The following is an 18844-nucleotide window of genomic DNA, read 5'->3' on the forward strand; positions in this document are numbered from 1 at the left end:
CAGAATCACAGAATTATAGAATCTCAGAATTGGAAGGAACTCAGCAGTCATCTAGTTCAATTACACTTTTTTTTTTTTTTGCAGGGCAATTGGGGTTAAGTGACTTGCCCATGGTCACACAGCTAGTAAGTGTTAAGTGTCTGAGACCAGATTTGAACTCAGGTCCTCCTGAATCCAGGGTTGGTGCTCCATCCACTGTGCCACCTAGCTGCCCTTCAATCATGTTTATTTAAACAAGAATGTCCTTTAAAGTATCCCCAATAAATGGATATCCAGCCATTACCTGGAGATTTCTAGTGATGGAAAATTCACTACCTTATGGGGCAATAATCCATTCCACTTTTGGATGGCTCTAAGAATTTTTTTAATACATTAAACTAAAATCTGTCCCATTGCAACTACTACCCACTGCTCTTTAGTTCTGGCCTCTGGAACCAAGAAGGAAGGAAACACACAGTTAATAAGGATCCACTATGCACCAGGTGCTGTGGTAAGCATTGAGGATGCACTTAAAGGCAAAAAGAAAGCCAGTCTCTTCCCATAAGGAGCTCACAATTTAATTGGGGAGACAGCAAGCAAGTGGAAATATACAAACAAGCTACCTAAGGGGATAAATAAGATCTGATTAACAGAGGGAAGGCACCAAAATTACAAGGGATAGGGAAAGACGCCCTGTAGAAGGGAGGATTTTAATTGGGAGTTGAAGAAAGCCCAGGAAGCCAGAGAGGTACAGATGAGGAAGAGCAGAGAGGGCAGTCACTGAAGATGTCCAGAGCAGACAGATGAGCTGTCTTGTCCATGGAACAGCCAGGAAGCATGTCACTGGATCAAACAGTACCCAAGGAGAGGAGGAGGTTTAAAGTATAAGAAGAGTGGAAATGTCCCCTTGAAGTCCTTTCCCCTCCAAGCTAAATATTCTCAGCTTCTTCAAATTTTGTTTGACATAATCTGCAAACAATCAACAAACATTTACTAAATATCTGCCTTGTAGCAGGGGCAGCTAGGTAGCACAATGGATAGAGTGCCTGTTGTCAGGAGGACCCAAGTTCAGAGCTGGCCTCAGGCACTTACTTCACTGTGTGACCCTGAGCAAATCACTTCACCCTGTTTGCCTCCATTTCCTCAGCTGTAAATTGATCTGGAGAAGGAAATGGCAAAGCACTCCAGTATCTTTGTCAAGAAAATCCTAAATGGATTCAGACACAACTAATAACAAAAACATTAGAATGGGGAGCATAGGTTCCAGAATGATGGCAAATCCTACCAACAATTAATGGACTCCACAAAATAGGACTGGTTTATATACAGAAAGATTGAGATGTTTCTCATCACAGGTACTTTTTCAATTATCTTTATGCCCTCAGTACATTACTAGGCGTCAAGACACACGTTCTCAGCCAATAGCAAGTCTTGGCACAATTTTAATGAGTTATGCTCCCACTTCTAAGTGAAGTTGAGCCAGCACTGTCACTGTCCACCCCAAGAAGATGAGGCCAAGTAGTGTGACTAGAGAAGTTAGAGAGGCAGATGTTCCCCAAGTATGTTGGCTTATTGCAGCAAAGCTAGGAATTAAGATGTTATCTGACTGTCATGCCCAAAGAAGGGGAAGGGGGGACTCAGGATGTGGGGAGAAGAAAATAACATTGAAGAGATGTGACAATGGTAGCCACAGGTGACAAGTTTGCGATGGTTGAGGACTGATCTAGATGACAGGAATCTGGCCCAGTGACAGTCAGGACAGGTTTGTGTCTCTCTCCTCCTTCCCCACTTGTAGGATTTTCATGGAGCTCTGGGTGATGGGGAAAAGACAGAAAGAGGACCTGTTGCTACATACAAGTTATGAGAAAACCACTTAAACTCCCTAAGCCTCAGTTTTGCTCACCTGTATAAAATGGGAATAATAATCCCCATAACTTCTACCTCATAGGATTGTTGGGACTGTGAGGGTGGAACAATGCACATACCATCAGACCCAGTGAATGTGTTGGTTGGTTTCCTGAAGTGCTTTTTCCTTTCTTTTTTTAAATTATTCTTTGTTATAGGAAATGACTCACTGAGTTAGGGAGAGGGAGATATATGTTCATAAATAAAGGTGATACAAAAACAAAAGATATATATATAAATTTTATTGAAATAATAATAATAGTAGCTGAAGTTTATGTGGGGCTTTAAAATTTGCAAGGCAAATTGAGTTCCCAGTTCTCTCATTATCTTATTTGAGCCTCACAACAATCCTGTGAGGCAGGTTTTTATAGCTGTTATTATTCCCATTTTATAGATGAACAAAGTGAGGCCAGAGAGGCTTATCTATGTTTATGCATCTAGTAAGCATCAGAGGAAGTAGGAACCCAACCCAGGTTCTCTTGACTCCAAGTTCTTCATTTTATTGCCCCAGTCAAGCTACCCTTTCTATTTGCACTGAAGGCTTTCCGGAAAACTTTTGGAAAGCTTATTTGCATCAATATAAACTCCAAGAGATGTTTGTTTTGTTTTGTTGGGTTTTGTTTGTTTATTTGTTTTGGTAGGAACACCAGTATAGAATACAATGGAGGGGACAGACCAAAACTAGTTAATCTTATCAGATCAGAAGAAGTTGATCTTTTACTGACAGTCATAAGATCTCTTACTTGTTTTTGTTGATTGTTATTCTTGTTGAAAGTGAGGAGGGGCAGCTAGGTGGCGCAGTGGATAGAGCACCGGCCCTGGAGTCAGGAGTACCTGATTTCAAATCCGGCATCAGACACTTAACACTTACTAGCTGTGTGACCCTGGGCAAGTCACTTAACCCCAACTGCCTCACTAAAAAAAAAAAAAAAAAAAAGTGAGGGAGGGCTGTGCAAGGTCCCCAACCTCACTCTCTCCTCCAGAGCCATCTGGGTCCAGTGGTAAGATACACATCAGGACAACTGGAGATGGCCCCGGATGTTTTTTAAGATAGTTGGGGTTAAGTGACCTGCCCAGGACCACACAGCTAGTAAGTGTCTGAGGTGAGATTTGAACTCCTGACTCCAAGGCCGGTGCTCTCTCCACTGCAAAGGACTCTCATTTCCTCTCTTTGCCTCTTCCTAAACTGCTCAAGTACCCATGCTTGCTCGTCCATGCAGAATGGTTCTGGACATGATTTTAGTTTTTAGATATGAAAACCAAAGAGCAGGATAATAGGGGTCATGCCTTTCCTCGCTGGAAATCGTGTTAGCTCTGAAACCAGTAAGCCAGAGGACACCTTGGATTCTCCTTTCCCATCTGCCTCTGGAGAACAAGATGGATCTTACCCTTACCCAACCAAAGGATGGACAAAATGACCTCTGCAGGTTCCATCTTGGCATGAAAGACAATGGCTGCCTGCATGCTTCCTTATTTTGTTTTCAATATCATTGCATTTGGACTCAAACCCTCCCCTTGCCGGGAAACTGTTTAAATTGGGTGCTGATTAGAATCAGCCACCTGCTGGACCTATTGAAGATCTGCCTAACAGTCACTGAGCCACACCTCCATTGTGTGCCCACGTGTCAGTCCTCCTCCCTTTGTCTCTTATCCTATCAGAAACACTATAAATGAATAGATTATCCAGGATCAAGTAGACTTGATCGGTGTTGAGTGGCACTGTGCAGATTGGGATCTGGGAGTCCTCTGTTCATAGGATCATTGCTTTAGAACAGCAAGGGCCCCTAACTATTCCAAACACCTCATTTTATAGATGGGGAAACTGAAGCATAATGAGTAAGTAAGATGCAAGTCCCATAAAGACAGGTACTATTTTTGTTTTTACTTTGGCTTTTGTATCCCCAGCATGGCACTCGACACAGAAATGTACTTAATAAATACTTCTTTGATTGAGTTGCCCAAGGTCACAAAAAGAACAAGTGGAAGAGATAGGATTTGAACTCAAAGCCTCTGACTCCAAATCCAGGGCTCTTTCCATTACACTGCACCACCCTCTGATCCTACATCTGCCACTAACTAGCTGCATGACCTTGGTCAAGCTTTGGGGTTTTTTTGTTTGTTTGATTGTTTGTTTGTTTTTTGCTGGGCAATGAGGGTTAAGTGACTTGCCCAGGGTCACACAGCTAGTAAGTATCAAGTGTCAGAGGTCGGATTTGAACTCAGGTCCTCCTGAATCCAGGGTCGGTGCTCTATCCACTGTGCCACCTAGCTGCCCCTGGCTTCATTTTCTAAAAAAGGAGATGATCCCTGGTGTCCTTTCGAGCTGTAAAGCTGTGATCCAATATGTTTATCCTATGGTTTCTCCTGGCCTCAGTTTCCAATCTGTAAAATGAAAGAGGTAGACATAGTGATTGTGAAGTTCCTTCCGGCCCCAGCAGTTCTATTGTTCTACCCTGGTAGCATGCAGGGAAGGGCCATCAGTGGCTTCCCACCCACCCAACTTCCTGTGTTCATCTCTCCAGTGACTGTTTTGCACAGATTTCTCCACACCTGGATAATGGCCATTTGAAAGCACTTTCCACATTTGAGAAAATGTTCTCTTGTCTACTTCTTGATTCCCTTGGGACTCAGACTCCCAGCCCTCGACTGCAGGCTTTGTTTGCATGAGGGATTCAGCTGGAATGTTCTGGATAGCTTCAAGCTCTTCTCTTCCCTCTCCCTGTCTGAGGACACTGCTGATTTATTTCAATAGCTTCTCCTCCCCTCCACCCCCATCTGCTTCTGTTTCCTCCCCAACAGGAAACCTTCAGATTTGGGGAGCTCTAGTTTTTCTGTCCTATCCCAGAATTTGTCAGGTTTGTTAAGGAAAAGGAGTAACTGCCCCTGCCCCAGATCTCTCTCTCTCTCTCTCTCTCTCTCTCTCACACACACACACACACACACAATGCTTGCACTGCCCTCACCAGCAGTAGCCAGTACAGAGAGGCCAATGGCCCATTGGTACCCACGGCTAGGGCTCCATGAGCTAGATTCTCTTTGACAGTGTGGGTGTTGGCTCCCAAATGCAGTGGAAACTCTGACGGCTAAGAAAGAACCAGATGGTCCAGGAAACATGATACATGGAGTCCAGAGATGCATCATAAACAGGGAAGAAAATAGCTGATTGCTTGGTGAGATTAAGGGGACAAATGAAAGACGTCAGAGGAGGGATCCATGGAAGGTGTTGATTAAGTCTAGGTCAAAGAGAGGCTTTTGCTTAAGCCATGATTTTCCACTCAGAACTATGTGCAGGTAGAGAATGTCTAATAAACCATTCGCATATGTGAACCAGCCTTCCCAGTCTTGGGGAAGGGGGGCAATGGAAGGGAGGGAAGGCAGAAAGGAATGAAAGTGACTAGAGAAATAAGACACGATTGGGTGCATACAGTATACCCTGACTACTTAGAGGATGCTAAATGGCATAATGGACAGAGTGCTGGACCTAGACTCAGGAAGATCTAAGTTCAAACCCAGCCTCAGACATTTATTAATTGTGTGACCCTGCTCAAGTCACTTGACCTCTGCATGCTTCAGTTTCCTCCTCCATAAAGTGGAGATAATAATAGCACTTTACTCTTAAAGTTAAGTGAATAAAATGAGAATATTTTTAAGCACTTTGCAAAATGCTAGGTATTATTGTTGTTATTGTTGTTGTTAGTCTATGGGTCTACCCCAAAGGAAATATAAAACATATTTAAGAGGGGTTGAGCACACAGCTGACAAAGATAGGGTTGTATATAGTCTGAGACAAGGTAGGAACTTTGCTAGTAGCAGTGAAAGAATACATTTTCAAAGGATTATAGATTTAGAGCTGGAAGGGACTTTGGAGTCCAACCCTCTTATTTTACAGATGAAACTGAAAGAAGTTCCATGACTTGCCCAGGGTCACACAGCTTAGTGTCTGAGGCTGAATTTGTGTTCAGGTCTTCCCAACTCCAAGCCCAATAGATGGTGCCCCCATGAGAAATATGAGCTGTGACAAAAAACAGACACAAGACAAAATTTAAAGCTGCAAGAATAAAAGAACAAAGGTTGAGTTGGCCTGAGGGAATCAGATCATCAAAGAAACAAGAGTAGGTCATGAGCTAGAAAAATGTTTAAGCAAACCCTTCAGAAGGAAAGAGGAGAGAGAGAGAGAGAGAGAGAGAGAGAGAGAGAGAGAGAGAGAGAGAGAGAGAGATGAATGGATAGATAAATTAGAAAAGATAGAGAGATAAAAAGAGACTTGAAAAGGAATGGGCAGATAAATGTAAAAGAAGGAGGATGAAGAGAAAATATGAATATGAGTGAAATTTGGAAGCTAAGATTGGGTGGAGAGTTGCATGTTAACAATCACCACACAGTGGTTTTACAGTATATTTTGTGTTTCAATGGTAATAAGTCAGAAGAGGCCAGTGATTGAGAGACCTGCTTTATATTTCATCGGCTGATGTTGAAAAACTGGAGAGGATAATGAGTGCTTTGCTGATATGGGGAGAGGAAGAGAAAGTGGGGAATGTTGACCTATAAAAAGGGAGTGGTGAACCCATGCATTGGCCATCTTGAACTCCTTGGGGGCAAACATTCCTACATTTCTGTCTTGGTATCTCCAGTCCCTAGCACTGGGGATACAATAGGAGTTTAATAAATGCTTGTTGGTTGATAGAGACCCTGAAAGAAAAACTAAGAAAATTATATTTTGTAAAAGATCCATGCTTACTTCCCATAAAATGCAAATCAATTTATTAGAGGATAAGAATACTAAAAAGATCTTTAAGGGAATACAAATAAGAGACTTGGAGCAAAGCCAAGAAGGCCTGTGGGAAATATTCAATAACATAGTGCTGGATAAGGCTAACACAAAGTTCCAGGACAAAAGAGATAGCTCCTGGGAGAAAGAGACATAGCAGTACCTGTTCTCTAAATATGCCATCACAAAAGACTTTGGGGCCTGCTGGCAAAGGCCATTCAGAAGAAAAACTGGGCGAGCTGTGGCTACAAAGACTTTAGAGGACTTTGATTTAAAAAAAAAAAGGAAAGGGGAAGGAGAAAGAAACATCCTTATCTTGGGGACAAAGACTCTTTGGAACAGTGGGAATATGGAAGTATATAAGTGGGTAAAAAAGAGTCATGTGAACCAGCCAGGTGGGAAAAAAATCAGAAGCAAAAGGGATGCAAATCTGAGTTTAGGAGATACTGCCAGGTTTGCATTTGAGGGAATAAAAAAAAGGTTGTGGTTGTTTGATGGTGGGCAAAGAATTGTAAATATGTGTGAGGATTAGCACTGCACCTAATTAATTTTCATTAGCTGGCATGCTTCATCACAGGCTGTAACTAAAAGGTTTGCTTTGGGGCTAGAATGATAAATCAGATATTTATGCTTAGGTTTGCTGAGATCCTTCAGTTTTTCCCCAGCTAAATCTCTTCTGTGTCCTGGTTTTCACACTGGCAACAGGTCATCTAAGCCTTCCAGGTCTTGGTGGGGTTTGGGGGGGGGGCTAAGGGGTGTTGGTTCTAAACTTCCCTAAATAGGACTTAGAGAAGGGCATGTTTCACCTTCTGCCACCACTTAGCCTAATTTCTTCAGGAACTTCCTCTGCCTTTTATCACCATGAGCTATTTTCATTCTCTGGTCTGTCCTGGAGGCAAGACTAGTTTTATCAGTCTCTTCTGCCACATTATTTTCTGCTTTGCTCTGATTTCCTAGAAAGGTGGGACCTAGGATAGTTGCCTTGTATCTAACAGTATCCTTTTTGGCTGGCAAGAATGACAGTGGGTAACAATTCACAGCCAGGGCCATATTCCTAGTTACATTAGAGTTTAGAGGAGATTTGGGCAGAGTTGCAGGCATATTGAAATAAATGTGTGATGGGCACAGTGCTTGGTACATAGTAATCACTTATTAATTGCTCTAGCTTCCTATCTATGAGAAGGTCATTTTTCAAGATCCTCCAATATAGCAATCATCACTGGAGCTCTGTCTGTGGGCCATTTTTTTGTGTGATGCCTTAAATCTAACAAAAATCACCATCTGGCTTTTAACTAAATAAGATTTGGAAAAGGTTTGCTCTGAAGAGCTCATCTACTTACTGCCCATCACTGAGCTCCAGTTCCTCATCTGTAAAATGAGGGGGTTGGACAAGAAGGCCTTTAAGGTTCCTGCCAGTTCTAAGTCTATGAGCCTATTAACTCAACCAACACATGACTTCCTTCCCACCTCCTTATTTAGGCTTAAATTAAGCTGGTTCATGGGTTTGAATAATGTTATCAGGGTCCTTAATGTTGTCATGTCTCTAACTCTGTTTCTGAGAAGATATAGGAAGCTTGAAGAATTAGAACCTTGAAACAAAGACCACACTAGCCTTTAAAAAATCTTACATGGGGCAGCTAGGTGGCGCAGTGGATAAAGCACCAGCCCTGGAGTCAGGAGGACCTGAGTTCAAATCCGGCCTCAGACACTTGACACTAGCTGTGTGACCCTGGGCAAGTCACTTAACCCCCATTGTCCCCCCGCCCCCCCCCCCAAAAAAACTTTACATGACACAACCAGAGTCTGACTCTACAGGATTATTTGAAAATCTCTGAGTTCAGGTCTGATGCTCTCCTACTATAAGACTTAGTCCTAAGAAAGGTGATGATAATAATAGTAGCACATTTATATAGTACGTTATAAAAACCTTTTAAGACCACCCTATGATGTAGGTGAACATTATTAGGTCTATTTTATATAAAGATGATGAAACTGAGGCTCAGAAAGTTCACATAGCTTGCTCATGATCACATTACTATTAAGTCTCTGAGCCAGAATGTGAGCTCAGTATTCATGACTTCAAGTCAAAAACAGGTTCCATTATACCATAAGAATATTCTCCCTTCCCAAGATGGGAAGAATTTATAAGTCAAAGGTCCTTTAAACTTCAGAGAGTTCCACTAAGTGGGAATGGGAAGGCCAACCAAGGAAACCCTCATACTGTGATGAAAGAACAATGCTTCTACTGAACTGTCCAAGGTGCTAGCCTTGCTTCTACCTGGGCCTCTACTGGTCTTATTACCACTGGTCTTGCCTATACAGTGCATATCTTAACCTTGCTTGTATGCAGCAATCTGACTATGTTTATTGTCTATTTCTGTGTTCTCACTTAAGCTTTGCCTGTCCTACCTAGATGTTTCTTTCTACCTGTTGCCTATAGCCCATTCTCTACTTGTCCTGAACCTGGACCTAGCTCTGCAGATACTGGGTATCACCTGGGCTTGTCCATACATCCCTATAGCTTCTTACTGTACATATGTCCCCTGCATCCTAGGACCTACATCCTTAAGCATTAGTTGGCTGCCTCCCCCAGAGGAAGACTGCCCTCTTTGTGTTCATGTTCCCTTCCTTTCCTCCCTCCTTTCCTGCATCCTAAACAGGAAACTTCTAGTGTTTTCTTATAGAGGACAATAGAGATCAAAGTCCTGAACTCTTAACTAAAAGAAATTCAGGACAGCAGGGGCGAACAAACCCAGCTCTCATACCAGAACTTTTCATGGAATCAACTGTAGATCTCCTTACTTTGACAAAGATCTGGATTCTTGAGAACGTGGAGCTTCCAAAAGGGCTCAGTCATAGTCTCATCACCCCAAGTTGTAACCAGTTGTGGCATCTCTGAGTCTATAGGGATAAAAGCAAAAATTATCCTCTGGGTAGACCCAGAAAGCCTTCTTTCCCCACATAATCACCACATAATTTCAGCCAAAAACAACATGGGCAATACTTTTGTAATAGAAAAACCATGGAATTGTCATCCCTGGAAATCATCAAGGAGAGATCACACAATGTCTTATGCACTGGATGTCTTAGACATTCATGGTTTCATGGAGTGTCCGTGCAGGAAGGGATCATAGGACAAGTACAAGTCTAGAGCTGGAAGGGCCTTCAGAGACCATATAACCCAATTCCCTCATTTGACAAATGAGGAAACTGAGGGAAATTAAATTAAAATGGTTTGTCCAAGGTAGAACAGGCCAGAAAATGGTATTTGAATCCAGGTCTTCCAACTTCAGAGTCAGTGGGTATTTTTTCCACTGAAGTGTGATTATTTAATTTCTTTTGTTATTAAATCATTTCAGTTGTGTCCAACTCTTTGTGATCCCATTTGGGAACAATTTTCCATTTCTTTCTCCAGCTCATTTTACAGATGAGGAACTAAAGCAAACAGAGTTAAGTGACTTGCCCAAGGCCACACAGCTAGTAAGTGTTTGAGGACAGGTTTGAGCTCAGGAAGATGAGTCTTCCTGACTTAAAGGCCAATATTCTATCCACCATGCCACCTAGCTCTCCCCATTAAGTGATTGCTTAATATAACCTCTTTATTTTATGAATAAGGAAACTGAGGCCCAAGGAAGGAAAGTGACATGGACAGTTTCACACAAATATCATAGCAGGGACTGGAACTCAAATCTTCTGATTCTAATCCTAGGTCTTGTTATGCTACATGTTTACCTGAATGGAAATAAAGAGCTGAGAAAGATGATTACTTCAAGTCTTTCATTAGACAAGATCGGGAGACCTACCTCTATTGAAATTCTTTTCCCCATTTTGGCTATCCTCCTGCCCATCCCGCTGCTAACCTCAAATGACCCTCCTACTCCCAGTGAAATCTAGTCCCAAGAGCTAGCCCATACAGGCCTTCTTCTATATTCTTGCTTCTCAGCTCCCAGGTCCTTTGAGGAGATCTCTTCTCAAGCACATAGTTAGCATGCTCCTCTGTATACCCTTTCAAACCTTCTGAAATAGACCTATTCCATACCTCTTCCATTGGCAGGCAGATGAAAGAGGGATTATTGAACAGCTACTAAGGGCTTCCACTGGACTCAGTGTCAGCAGCCGTCCCACCTGTTTAAGTTAAGACCTTGGCTCTGTGTGTCCATAACCAGGAGTCTTGGTCTTCTATTGCTGATTTCTGTCTCTCTTCCTGGAGCCACCTTTGTTTGCTTGGAGCACATAAGCAAGGCAGATAAGGCCACCTAGTGGTGTGTTAGTGTGTCTCTTCAGAAACCTGGATTTCCTCCTTGCCTGCTAAGCCAAACTACAGCCACAAACTACAAACTACAGCCACTCCTTGGCCCTTTGCAGGGGGCGGAGGGGGGGGGGGTGGAGAGAACGGGGAGAATCGAATAAAATCGAATAAAATGTGGTAAGGCTGTAACTTCCATAGAACACAATAGGCCCCATGCCTGGGGGAAGTTTGAGTGTTTACACTGCTCTTGAGGGCCAGAGAGCTACAAGCGACTGAAGCCTGGCCACCCGAGAAGGAAGTGCTTTCTTCTGCCCTTTGTGTGTCCAGGAAAATAGAAGAATGTTATTTCTTTCTACATGTGCCTTCTCTGTGTTCCCCTTCTGTGTCAAGCTCTGTAAGTATCTGTAACTGACTTTGTTCTAGGGCCAAGTGGGACAGGCTCTGAGTATAGTCCCCACCACAACAGGCAAAATACCTGAAGGCTCAGGCTCTCCCTAAAGGAGAAATAGAAATAGAGAAGGACATTGCAGCCCCCATATTTAAGTTACTTTATGCCTTTTAGAGAAGATTCACCACCCTGGTCTAGGGACTAGGGGAGTGAAAACAGGTAGGAAGGGGAGGAGAAAAGGGAAGATAGGTCAGGATCTGGGGAGGAGAAGGAGAAGGAGGGAAAAAGAAAAATGACAATGCAGCGGTGAAAAGTTGGGGCTAGATTATAGTTGGGGGAGAAAATGAGAAGGAAAAAGATGAAGAGGTAGGGAAAGAAGGAGAAGGAAGGGGAAGAAATAGGAAGAAGAATGAAAAAATAAGAGGACAGAAGGGGAAATGTATGGGAAAGGAAGAAGAGGAAAAAAAGAAAAAGGATGGAAGAGATAAAAGAAAAAAATGGAAAAGGTAGCCTCAGAGTTTCATGGTACCCAGAAAAGTCTGATGATGGAGAAAAAATGAATTAATAAAGTCATTTTCCCCATCCCCCACCTCCACAGTAGTGACTATCTGGCAGCTACTCAATCTGCTGTAATGCAACTCCCACTTAAGGAAATGTCTTTAGCAAAATAGACAGACTCTGTTCCTGAGATAGAGCTTGGTGCATATTTCCAGTGTCATTCAGTCTGATTCATCACCCGAAATTACCATGGCAAGGACACCTGAGGGGGTTGAGGAGTGTCTCAAGTTGGCTGTGGACTCCTCCTAACTTTTCTGTTTCTATTCATGATACCACTGTTCTCTCAGTCACCCAGGCTCGAATTTTCCGAGTCATGCTTGACCTCATCTTCTTGTTCTATATCCAGTCATAGAATCATTGATCACAGGACCCTAGATTTAGGGCAGGGAGGGACCTTAGAAGTATCCAGTGTAACCCCCTCATGTTACACATGACAATAGTCACCAGGCAGTAAATAGCAAAGCCGAGAGCCAAACCCAGATCCTCTGACTCCACAATCAATGCTCTTTGCATTTTACCATAATTCCTCTTAATCAGTTTACAAGTCCTGTCCGTTTTAGCTGTGAAGTAGTTCTCCTATCCATCCTTTCAATAACCTTCCTGCTGTCTCCATCTTCACTCTGATACTCATTTACTCTCACCTACTGCAATAACCTGCTAACCAGTCTTCTTGCTCCAGTCTCTCCTTGCAGTTTATTTCATTTCATACATACACACCCAAATCAGATTATTATCTAAGACTATTAGAAGTACAAGAGACCTTCATGGTGGTTTTGGACAAGCACTCAGATCTATTGGGTCTCAGGCCAGTACTCTTTCTACTAGACCGTTGAAAAAGCAATGGACTTAAGAGGCAGAAGACCTGAATATAAGCCCAGGTTTTATCATTCAGGAAGTGCATGAAATTGACTATGTCCTCAATTTTCTCATCTGTAAATTGAAGAAATTAGACTAATGGCTCTTCTAACTCTAGCAATCTAATGTCTATTAGCCTGTGTCTCTGAGCTTCTTAATCTTCCCAGGACCAAAACTGATTGCAGCACTTCCCTGCTCAAAAACTGTCAGCGCCTCCCCATTTCCTACTAAATAAATGTAAACTCCTTACCCTGTCATTCAAAACCCTCTACTGTCTATTGCCTCCCTATCATTTCAGCCTTTCTCAGTTAGTCAACAAAAATTTATTAAGGAGCTACTGTGTGTCGAGCACTCTTCTAAGCACTGCCTATTAAAAAAAAGAAATACAATCCTGCCCTCAAAGATCTTATAATGTAATGGGGTAAGATAATACAAAAGAAAGTTGAAGGATGGGGTGGAGGAAAAGAGAAGATACCTGGTACATGGGCATGGTAGAATCTAGTCAGAATGTTACTAGTGGGAAATGAAAAGCTGGCTAGTCTGTGAGCCCTCTTTAAATGGATGCTTTGGGAGTTCTTCACTCTGACCCCCAGTCCTCCAATCAGAGGGGCAGAGTATACTAAGGGTACTGAAGAGGTTTGAGTACCAAATCTGGTACAATCCTGCAGGATGAGCTCAGTGGTGAAGATGTTTCCTGTGAGCATGATGATTATGGAAACCAATACCAGGGAGTGCATGCAGCTCCTCTTCATGTAACCTACACTTTACACTCTAAACTAGTCTGTTCACCATTCCCATAAGACATCTATAACTTTTCCACCACCTCATCTTTGCACCATTCCTCATGCCTTCAGTGCATTCCTTAACCGCCTTGGCCTGTTGAAACCCTGCCAGTTCTTCAAGACCCAGTTCAAATGCCACCTCTTCCACGAAAGCTTTGCTGACGCTCCCATACCACACTCACAGCCCAGCCAGTGGGGAGCTGTCCATCCTCTGAATTCTCCTAGCACTTGGAGGATCATGGGCTTATAGATCTGGAACCACAAGGGACATTGGGGACCATCTAACCTAATTCCCTCATTTTCTACATAAGGAATCTAAGGCCTGGAGAGGTTAGATGACTTGCTCAAAGTCAGGGGCAGCATCCGAACCCAGATTCTCTTTCCACTCTACCATGAGTCTCCCCTTCTTTTCACCTCCTAAGTTCGTTTGTTTTAGATTTATTTGTGTACTGGTCTTATCTTCTTAATGACAGGAACTATGTCATACAGATTTCCATATCCTGGTGGCCACATAGCACAGTGTTTTGTGTGTTGAGATCTTAAATAAATTATGGCAAATGAATGAATGTGTGAATACCAGAACTACAGAGTTCTGAAGTGCTGTATGGTAGTAATAGAGGTAGTAAGCTCTGGGCTATACTTTGGAGTGATGGATGATTGATCTCTTTTTGCTCCTAATTCCATCCCTTCCTCAATTCCCTCCCCAATGTGTAAGAGGAAAACCCACTGCTTATTGATGACAGTGGTATCTGTGGATAGACTTGGAGATTTCACTAGAGAAGTGATGGTGTAGTGGGAAATGAAGGTGGGGTCGGGATTTTGGAAGCTTTGAGTACCTGTATCTTAAATGCTTTTGAGAAAATCCAGTTTGCCCCCAGTTGACATTGGTTTCTCTTCCCCACACTCTCAATCCATGCTTTATTTGTTCTGCATCAAGATTCATTTTGAAACGTATGGTACCTACTTTGCTGGGCTAATATGAAGAAAATTCTTTGTCAAGTTTAAGGTACTTTATTCAGGTTATGATGAACAGGATGCTATCAGAAAAACCTGGAGCAGAGTGAAATGGACTATATACAAAAATGGACTATATACAAAATAACAGCAATAGTGTAAGATGATCTGCTGTTTTTCAGCAAGGCAATGATCCAATATAACCCTGAAGGACTTATGAAAATGGCAACCCATCTAGAGAGAAAGAAGTGATAGTATCTGAAAATAGATGGAAACACATTTTTTTAATTTTAATTTTTCCTTTTGACAGTTCCTCAATCTGAAGTTTTTTTGGGGGGGTTGACTGTTTTCTCTCACAACCTAGCTATCATGGGAATGTTTTCCATGACTACTCATGTATAACTTATTTTGAAATGCTTGAGTTCTAGGGGGTGGGGGTGGGAATGGAGGAGGAAGAGAAGCTGGAACACAAATTTTTTTTTAATTGATGTTAAAATTTGTTTTTACTTATATTTTGGAAAATAAAATTCTATTCAATAAAAAAAGATTCGTTTTGGGGGAAAGTGTCATCCCTCTCTCTGGCTGGAGTTCCAGCAGGAAGAAGGGAAAGGAACATTGTGCCCCTAAATAAAAAGTGAATCTCTTTCTTACTGACCCCTTCCCCAAGGCCCCTGCAACTAAGCCATGTGAATATTTGTTTCCCACTTATTTGTTTGCCTCTTGTCTCTGATTAGAGGCCGTAACCTCTAGTGCATCTCCTTCAGGCACTGTTTTAGGCTCCTGAGTACAAAGAGACATGGAAGACCAACAGGAAATTATGATCACCTTCTTCCCTTATCGCCTCCAAAGATCCTGGTGGACTTGTGCCTGTGTGTGCGCCTGCTTGGGGGCATAAGGAATATAGTTAGAAATGGACATCAGTAAAACCAGGCAGATGGGGATGGAAATGGCAAAGCTCTTAGAGGAGTTAAAGGATTATGCCTGGGAAGGCTTTTAGAAGTACATTTAGCTGGAGACTCGGCAAAAAGAACAAGGAAGAACAACTTCAACCAACCAAGGACAAATACTAAACAACACTGCAACTCTGGAAGGGTCCAGGCCCTTGGGTCTGAATGGTTGTCTGGATGATAGAGTGCCCCCTGTTTAATTTCTTGCATTTTCTTGTTTTTCTCTCCTGCCCTGCACCCTTTCTCCCATCTCCTCCTCTTCCTGATCCTCTGCTTCACTTTTCCCTTTTCTCTTCCTTCCTCTCCAACACTCCTCTTTTTCAATGAATCCCCTTCACCATCCTCCCTAACCCTACCCCCTGCATCCTATCTCTTTTTTGCTTCCATACTTCCCCTACCCTATTTCCCTTCCACCTTCCCCACCCTCTCCTTTTCCCTCTATTCTTGTCTTTCCAATCCCCTCCCTTCCTCTCCTTCTGACCCTCTATCCCTCTCCATACCCCATCCACAGCTCTCTGGAGGATGTGAGCTGACCGTGGTGCTCCAGGACTTCAATGCTGGCCACAGCAGTGAGTTGACCATTCAAGTGGGACAGACAGTAGAGCTACTGGAGAGACCCAGTGAACGACCTGGTTGGTGTCTGGTCCGAACCACAGAACGAAGCCCCCCACAGGAGGGTCTGGTCCCCAGCAGTGCACTCTGCATATCCCATTCCCGAAGTAGTGTGGAGATGGACTGCTTCTTCCCCTTGGTGAAAGGTAGGGAGAATCGGGAGTGAGGGGAAAGGCTGGGGAGAGGGGCTGATGATAGGGGATTAGAGAAAGACCAAAAGGAAAAATGAGGCCTGCCCTCCTTGTGTTACCTGGTCTCAGATTTAGAACTCAGTGGAAATTAGCTACCTCTGAAACCAGGAATCTGTTACATTTTAACTCTATTGAAATCATTCTTTTCCATACTCAGATTATAAAGGAAGTGGCATAGGAGGCCTTAAAAAAGCAGGTGTAGCAAACACTGGACTGGGAGTCATTGTGTTCTGACCTCAGTTCTGCTCCTAACTTCTGTGTGACTTTGGGCAAGTCTCTCTTGAACTCGTTTTTATCATCTGTAAAGTGAGATTGAACTTAATTATCTCTAAAGTCTTTACAATTCTAAATGAAGAAGGCACAACATCTATCCTTGGCCAAAGCTCATGCACAAGCTCTGCTTGCTCCTTTCCCCACTCTCATCTCCCAAGGATTTGTCCCATAGTCAGGGTTACAGAACAAATTATAGAATAGCCAAGTAAGGGTAGGAAAGGGGATGAAAGCAATCTCTTTCCATCCTCCTCCTGGCCTCACCCAAGGAGAGTCTGAGGCACATTGATATGGCCATGGAAAGATGTTTATTTAGGGCTGTGCTCCTCAGGGATGGCTCTTTTCTATCGCCCAAAGTGCCTCCCAAAGCCGATTGATTCCTTTTCTTTGTGTTTCATGATCTGTATAAACCAAGGAAAGCCACAGTCGTAGAACTTGGGACTGAAAGGGTTAGTCAGTCTAACCATGTTAGTTATGGATTCATCAATTTATGGATCAATAATTCAATAAGCAGTTATTAAGCACCAACTATGTTCCAGGTACCTTGCTGGGCACTAGGGATACAAGTAAAAAGGATGAAACAATCCCTACTTTCAAATGGATAAGACAATAAATACATATATAAGTATATACAGAATACATTGTCAAGAGAATAAATATAAGTAAAACCAAAGTAGTTAAATCCAAAGTAGTTTGGGAAGGAGAGGACTAGAAATTGTAAAGGCCAGAAAGTGCTTCAAAGGGGGATTTGAGATGGGTCTTGAAGGAAGAGAGAGAGAGACTCTGGAAGGTAGAAAAGAGGAGGGCATGCATTTCAGGAATGGGTATCAGCCAGTGCAAACACACGGAGATGGGAAATGGAATGTTGTATGAAAGGTGACCAGTTTGACTAAATTACATAGTGCTGGAAGGGAAATAAATCTGTTACTTCCAGTGAGCCTGGAAATATAGATTGAGGTCAAGTTGTCTATCACTTTAAATTCTAAATGGAATTTATATTTCATTATAGAAGCAATAGGAAACCCCATTAGTGGATCAGGTTAGGGAGTGGGATAGGAAAATTTGGGACCAGAAAAGGAAGTTTCTTATTTAGCAAGTTAATGGATTAGAGGACCTTTCTATTACCTCATGCTGCCTCCTAGACTAGGTCCTGTTTATTAATATATCTGTAGCAGTCATCCCTTAAAAGTCACTTCCAGACTTGCTGCTCCTATTTTTACTCTGAATCTTATCTGCCTCAGTCACTTGGAACCAAGACGTTAGAAATACCCCTTGGACAGAAGGGGTGACATATGGCCACAGTTGTGGGCTATGTGGGTCAGGGGAAATGGCTTATCATAGGAATGGGATGTAGGAATAATTTTGAAATATGCAAAGATTTCTCATAAATTGTCTCAACTAAGTACTAAGAATAAAGAGCTAAGTGCTAAGAAGGGGGTGCTAAATGCCAGGCCAACTATCAGGGATGATTAGGATAGAGAGGATCATAAAAGGATCCCTGAGTTCAGCCTTGCTTGGGTATCCAGGAATGTAAGGGATGAGTCCTTTAATGCTGATGAATATGAAGAACAGAAAAGACCAGAAGTTACCAGAGATGAAGAAGAATCTATAAATACAGAAATAAATTACTCCCTTGCCCCGCCCCCCCACACACACCTTGTAATGAACATGCAAATATAAAATTGTAGGAAAGCAAAAGAGTGGGGGCTGAAGTTTTCTGTTCTTGGTTTCATTGTGGATTATACTCTGTGCTCCTTAAGAAGGCCCAGCCTCCTCTTTCCAGGGAATTCTATCCAAAACCAGACCATTTCCCCAACCACTGTCTAAACACATACACAATGGATCCACCTAAATGTCTGGCTAAATTCAAATCCTGCCTAAATTTCTAGCAATAATTTAGTCTCAACTCCAAGCTAAATAGTGGTCATGTGTTGTTGTTGGGTTTTTTTGGGGGGGGGGGTTGGTTTTTGGTTTGGGGTATTTTTGGTTTGTTTTTTTGTTTTTGCAGGGCAGTGAGAGTTAAGTGACTTGCCCAGGGTCACACAGCTAGTAAGTGTCAAGTGTCTGAAGCCAAATTTGAACTCAGGTCATCCTGAATCCAGGGCCAGTGCTTTATCCACTGTGCCACTTAGCTGCCTCTAATAGTGTTCATGTTTTTAGCCCTGATAGTTAGAATGGTAGATTTAACACCACTTCACAGGCTAATAAATGGTGGCCTAAAGAAGTTAGGTATTTATGTTTCAGATTCTAGATAGATGGATGGATAGATTGATTAAGAGAGAGAGAGAGAGAGAGAGAGAAAGAGAGAGAGAGAGAGGTAAAAGATCTCAGAACCCATACCCTCTCTAGGACCTCACAGTTGTATATCCCTCTTTCTCATTAGTTA

General features: G+C 42.6%; 1 protein-coding gene across 9 annotated transcripts in view; it reads left to right on the top strand.

Moving 5' to 3' along the window:
- Positions 1–18844, top strand: part of KALRN (kalirin RhoGEF kinase) — a 991119-nt gene that overhangs the window by 739761 nt on the left and 232514 nt on the right. For all 9 annotated transcript variants that reach the window (XM_043992602.1, XM_043992601.1, XM_043992603.1 and 6 more), the window contains one exon: positions 15897–16143. In XM_043992602.1, the coding sequence (XP_043848537.1) occupies positions 15897–16143 (247 nt within the window). The remainder of the gene's footprint in view (positions 1–15896; positions 16144–18844) is intronic.

This window comes from Dromiciops gliroides, chromosome 3 (assembly GCF_019393635.1).
Source record: "Dromiciops gliroides isolate mDroGli1 chromosome 3, mDroGli1.pri, whole genome shotgun sequence".
NCBI lineage: Eukaryota > Metazoa > Chordata > Mammalia > Microbiotheria > Microbiotheriidae > Dromiciops > Dromiciops gliroides.